Here is a 6,000-nt window from a genome sequence, read left to right on the forward strand (position 1 = left end):
TCAAATAGTAAAAAAAAAAAAATTGCATATAAAAAATCTCAAAAGTTAATTCAGAATCTTCCAATAAAAATTTATTTTTTATTATCTTAGCCCCCTTAAATTTTTTTTTTTTTTAATAGCATTCGAAAACACAAAAAATTATTTTAAGAAGAAATAGAATAAATAATAAATAAACTTCTTTATTTTAAAATTAAAAAAATATTACTTTTGTAACATTCCATAAAATTTTCAGATGATTATTTTTAAATTTAAAAATTCTTGATACATTTAGCTTCAGAAAATTATCTTTTTTTTGGTGTAAAGTTCATAATTTTTTTAAAATCATTCTTTAATTTTAAACATGTGTAATATATATTTTTTTTCTTTTTTGTTTAGATGAAATTATAATCTATCGAAAATTTCTGGAAATTAGAATATTAATTATATGTTTTTCTGTTTTAATAAATAAATGAACTCAAAATTTTTCTTTTTATTCTTTCTTTTCATAAAAAAAAAAAAAAAATACACTTCAAAAAATTTATTTTTTCATTTAAACTATTGAAATATAACTTTCATAGCATTTTTAAATTAAAAATAAATGAACTTTTAAATTATGTACATATATTTATATATATATCTAATATAAAAATAATTGTGTAATAAATGAATTTATATTAAGGTTAATAGACTGTAATAAAAAAAAAAAAAAAAAAAAAAAAAAAAAAGGAAAAAAAATTGTACACATACTTGAGAATAATAAATAAAAATTTATTTTAAAAAACCAAAGGATGATACATCCCATCATAATTCTACAATAACATTCCTTTGATACGTCATATGAAAAATATTTGTAAAATTATTATTAAAAGAAAATAAATGAAATAATAAAAATATTTTTTTTTTTTTTTTTTTAAATATTTAAAATGAAGTTTAGCAAAAAATTATATGAAAGAGCCCACCCCAAATATAGGGAACATTATATCGCATATAAAGAATTAAAGAAAGTGATAAAATTAATAACTGGTAATAAATGAAACAATTAAATTTTTTATATTGTAATTTTTTGTTTAATAAATATGAATATTACTATTTTTTTAAAGTAATATATATATTTACATATATTTCTAAAAGTATATTTAATTTAAAAATTAAGGAAACCAAAAAAAAAAAAAAAAATGCATTAAATTACATTTCTTTCATTAAAAAAAGACCGAAATAATTGTTTCCAGAAATTATATTAATGATTATATAAAAATAATAAGGATTCATATTTATTAAATTTTTTTTTTTTTTTTAGGTAAGGATACCTCTACATATACAATTAGAGAAGTTACTAGTAATTTTGGAAATATAAGAGCATTAAGCGGGACAGAATATAAATCAACTGAATCAAGATTTCAAGATATATTAAATTCTGAACTTGAAAAAATTAATAAATTTACATTGAATATAATTAAAGATTGGTATAATGAAGCAGAATTTTATTATAGAAAACTAAAAGAAGAATGTTTTTTAGACTTAAAATCTGTGGAAACTAAGCTTACTGAATTAGGTGATACATTAATATTTTTGGAAAGCTATAAAAATATAAATTTTATGGGGTTTCGTAAAATAACGAAAAAGTTTGATAAACACAGTGATAAAAATGTAAGTTCATCCTTTTATATCAGCGTTGTAATAAAAAGTTTTTTTATGAATTTTGATATGAATTTTTTGGTATGCATATTATCATTATGTTATAAATATTTTAGAATTATGAAAAATAAACATAATAATGTTGATCAAAGATCATCAAAAGAAATTAACTCAAACAAAAGCGAAATAGTAGAAAATAATGATAATGATAAAAACAATAATTTTCATGATCAGGAAGAAATAAATTTAAATGAAACTAACATGCAAAATATACAAAAAACTACATGTTATACCTTAGATAAAAATAATGATGTTATAAATGATGAAAAAGGAAAAACTTATTTTAGAGAAGATAATTTAAATGTTAAAAATGCCAAATATATTGTTAAATTACAAGATTTAATAACAGTTAAAATAGAGATAGCAAAACATTTTACTTTTCGATATTATGACTTAGAAGAATATGAGTTTATTCCCAATATTAAAAGATTCATAGAAATGATATCTACTAATAAAATTCAAAATTATATAATTACCATTTATTTTGATGATCCTACTTTAACCACCTATCATAATTTTGTAAATAGAAATGTTTCTAATGTAAATGAATATATTCGAATACGTTCATATAATTATATAAAAGGAAAAAATCATGAAGAAAAAACATCACTTCAACATTTTAATATATATGAACCTAGTCATGACAACAATGAAAAATATATATTATTGAAAGATTTATCCTCCACTAATTTAAAAATAGAAAACATTAATGACTTACACAAATTAAAAGAAAATATTATTTATAGCTCTGAAGAAATAAACAAGAAGGACCAAGAAGAAAATAGCATTAATGAAAATACTACTATAACTAATGATTTAGATGAAAAAAAAACAAAAAAAAAAAAAAAAGACTATTTAATGAAAAATTTTAATGATAATAGAAATGATAATTTTCTCTTGGAAAACAAAGACTATTTTATGGAATTTATGAAACAAATAGAAACAAAAAAATTGAGAAGTTATGTAAAAAGTAAATTAAATAGATTATATTTTAATGATGAAAATATTTCCGGTTATATTGATGAAAATATATGTTATTGGACTCATAATGACAAAAAAAACATATATAAAAATGAGGAAAGTGATGATGAAGAAGAAGAGGAAGAAAAAGAGAAAGAAGAAGAAGAAGAAGAAGAAGAAGAAGAAGAAGAAGAGGAAGAAGAAGAAAAAGAGAAAGAAGAAAAAGAAGAAGAGGAAGATGCAAAAGAAGAAAAAGAAGAAAAATATAGTTCTATTAGCAGAAGTGAATATTATCATCAAAATAAGAAATCATATAATAAAAATTTTAAAAAAGAATATTTAAGGGATCATAAAAATACAAATAACAAAAAATACTCTTATTTTGATTATGCTGTTATTGATATTAGTACAAAAGAACAAAAGAATAGAGATTTTATCTTTAAATTAAATCATTTAGGAATGGCAAGAGAAATTTGGGGTTATTCTTCTTTTCTTCAAGGAATTTCTTTATTATACCCCAATTGTATATCTACTTATCCTCACTGGAGAATTTACACATGTACAGAGTTTATGAAATTTGAAAGTATTGAAAATTTAAAGAAGAAAAAAAACAAAAAAAAAAAAAAAAATGTCATAGAAGGTAATAGTAAAAGTGATATTAGTATAAATGAAAATATTAATAATTATAAAAAACAAATAAAACAACAAAGTTACAAGACAAAAGATGATTATAAAAAAAGCATTACATATACAGGTGCTTCTGCAAGAATTGCACATGAAAGTGAAGTAATATTTAGAAATGAAATAGAAAAAAATAAACCATCTGTTGATATCGATTTTAGTCATTATAATAATAATAATAATAAAGCACATTTTTCCAATAGTTCTAAATTTTTACCATTAACTAAACCATCTTTAGGAGGAGATAACAATTTATATGAACCACTTTTGGATCCAATAGAAGATAAAACTTATGAGAGAACAAAATCTTCATCGGGTAAAATTTTTTCCTTTTTTAAAAATTTTTTTTTAAAAAAAAATAACACTATTCACAATAAAAGGCCAAAAAATTCAGTAGTTCGAGTGGAACCCAAAACTTTTTTTGCCAACGAAAGAACTTTATTACAGTGGTTAAATACTAGTGTATTATTGTCTACTATTTCTATAACTCTTCTTAACTTTTCTAATACTTACGGATTTACATCTGGAGTTATTATGGCACCTGTGGCTATTTTTTTTATTCTTTATTCCTTCTATATCTATTTAAAAAGGGCTCAAGCTTTAATTAATAAAGAACCTATAAATTATACTGATAAATTTGGTCCAGGTATCTTAGTGATTACCCTAACTTTTTCCTTATCAACTGTTGTCATCTTAAATATTTATAGTCGTTTGAAGGATGATGCATAATCCTTTTTTTTATAATGTATCCTTTTCCTTGTATATATATGATAAATAATAAAATTTTTTATATTAAAAAAAATATAACTTTAAAATTCTAACAGAACTTTAATCAAAATGGCACCTATATAGTGAAAACTTAAATACAAAATGAAAGAAAAAGAAAAGTGACCTATAGTCAACATAAAATATTTAGATAAAAAAAAAACATATTAAAGTATTTCAAAAATAAAAAAATTAAATGTATTCAAATTTATTAATTAATTTTTTTATTATTCACTGCTGTAAAAAGTTTGATAAAATAGTAATTATAATTGTTAGTATTATTAAAATTTTAAGTAAAAAAAAAAAAAAAAAGAAAAAAAAAAAAAAAAAAAAACATTAAAAAATTTATAATTATTAATTATATTAACTTTATAAACAAAACATTTATAATTAAAAAAAAAAAATATGTGCATTTATATATTTCGTATATATTAATTCTACATTTTTTTATAATAATTATTTTAAAAAGTTTAAACATATTAAAAAAAAAAAAATAAAAGAAAATATCACTATTTAATATTTTGTCTTTTTTTTTTTTTCACTTTCAATTGTTGGACACATCCAGTAATTATCAGGAGCTATGTTATCATATCTAAGTGCTTCAGTAAAAATAGCTTGTGCTTTACATTTTTTATTTTTTAACCCATTTTTAGGAACAATACCCTAAAAACAAAAATATATATTTAAATATATATTATTATGTGTATAGATTATTGTACATATGTTATTTAATATATTATTTCATTTTTTATATATTCCATTTAAAATTTCGTGTAAATTTTTTATGTTTATTTTATTATGAAAATATTTTTTAGTTTGCAATATTTTTATACGTTCGTTATTATTATCATCTACAATATTCTATTAATACAATTATTTTTTTTTTAACTTTAAAGATTACAAAATATTTTTAACTTCATTTTAATATATTTAAATTTTTTAATAATTTTTCATTTAATATTAATATACATATATTTTTTTTTCTTTTTTTTTTTGTTTTACCATTTTTGTATGAACAAAAGAATCTTCTTGATTTTTCTTATCACCCTGTTTTTTAAAAGTTACATATGCATCAAATTCAGAAAAGTTTTGAACAATAATATTAGAGCATCCAGGTTTTCTTTCAACCATAATTTCTGTTCTTCCACTAGCTTTATCAGTTACAGCATATTTAGTAGAAAAATATTTACTTATTTCACTGTCATCAATATGTCTAGCTAGATATCTTTTAGGTGTTAATGCATATCCTTTGTCAGAAAAAAAATATTTTGAATTATTCATTTCATTTTCTTCCACGTTATTTTGTATAATGTCTTTTAAAATATCATTACGATAATTCATATCATTTTTTACTCTTCTGTTTCTCATATTAATATCATTTATAATTTCAGATTCTAATCCCGCAAAACTTCTATTCTTTTGAGGATATTTGTAATCATAAGGACAAAAAACTCCATCTTTTTTACTTTTTTGATCATCAGAACAATTATGCAAAATTTCATATATGTTGTTACCATATGAAAAAGTAGATCCATTATATACAGATCTTTTTCTAATATCAAGGTTTCTTAAAAAATCCAAACGTTCAGAACTTAATCCAGCATATTGAGAAAGTTCCATTTTTTTTTAAAAAATGCTTACAAGAAATTAAAAATTAGTAATTTTAAGAATAACTAGCTAAATAATTAAATAGAACAAAAAAAAAAAAAAAAAAAAAGAAAAAAATTAAAAACAAAATTGAAAACAAAAAATAGAGATATTTATAAAAAAATAGAAAAATAATTAGATATATTAGGGAAAATTTAAATACAATATAAATTAAAAAGATATCAAAATTTTAGTATTGTAAACTTTAAAAAAAGATATTTTTGTATATATATATTTATTAACAATAAAATATACATAAGAACAAGAACAAGA

The 6,000-nt window shown here is 19.4% G+C and overlaps 2 protein-coding genes across 2 annotated transcripts; one reads left to right on the plus strand and one right to left on the minus strand.

Moving 5' to 3' along the window:
• Positions 1-902: 902 nt before the first annotated feature.
• Positions 903-4,044, plus strand: PGAL8A_00451900 (vacuolar transporter chaperone, putative; the record flags this gene model as incomplete). Its single annotated transcript, XM_028673272.1, has 2 exons — positions 903-1,002; positions 1,277-4,044. 2 exons carry the CDS (start codon positions 903-905, stop codon positions 4,042-4,044), a joined length of 2,868 nt encoding a protein of 955 aa, XP_028529742.1.
• Positions 4,045-4,593: 549 nt separating this feature from the next.
• On the minus strand, positions 4,594-5,700 carry SPM2 (subpellicular microtubule protein 2, putative; the record flags this gene model as incomplete). Its single annotated transcript, XM_028673273.1, has 2 exons — positions 4,594-4,743; positions 5,083-5,700. 2 exons carry the CDS (start codon positions 5,698-5,700, stop codon positions 4,594-4,596), a joined length of 768 nt encoding a protein of 255 aa, XP_028529743.1.
• Positions 5,701-6,000: the final 300 nt, after the last annotated feature.

Source organism: Plasmodium gallinaceum (assembly GCF_900005855.1).
Source record: "Plasmodium gallinaceum strain 8A genome assembly, contig: PGAL8A_v1_130, whole genome shotgun sequence".
NCBI lineage: Eukaryota > Apicomplexa > Aconoidasida > Haemosporida > Plasmodiidae > Plasmodium > Plasmodium gallinaceum.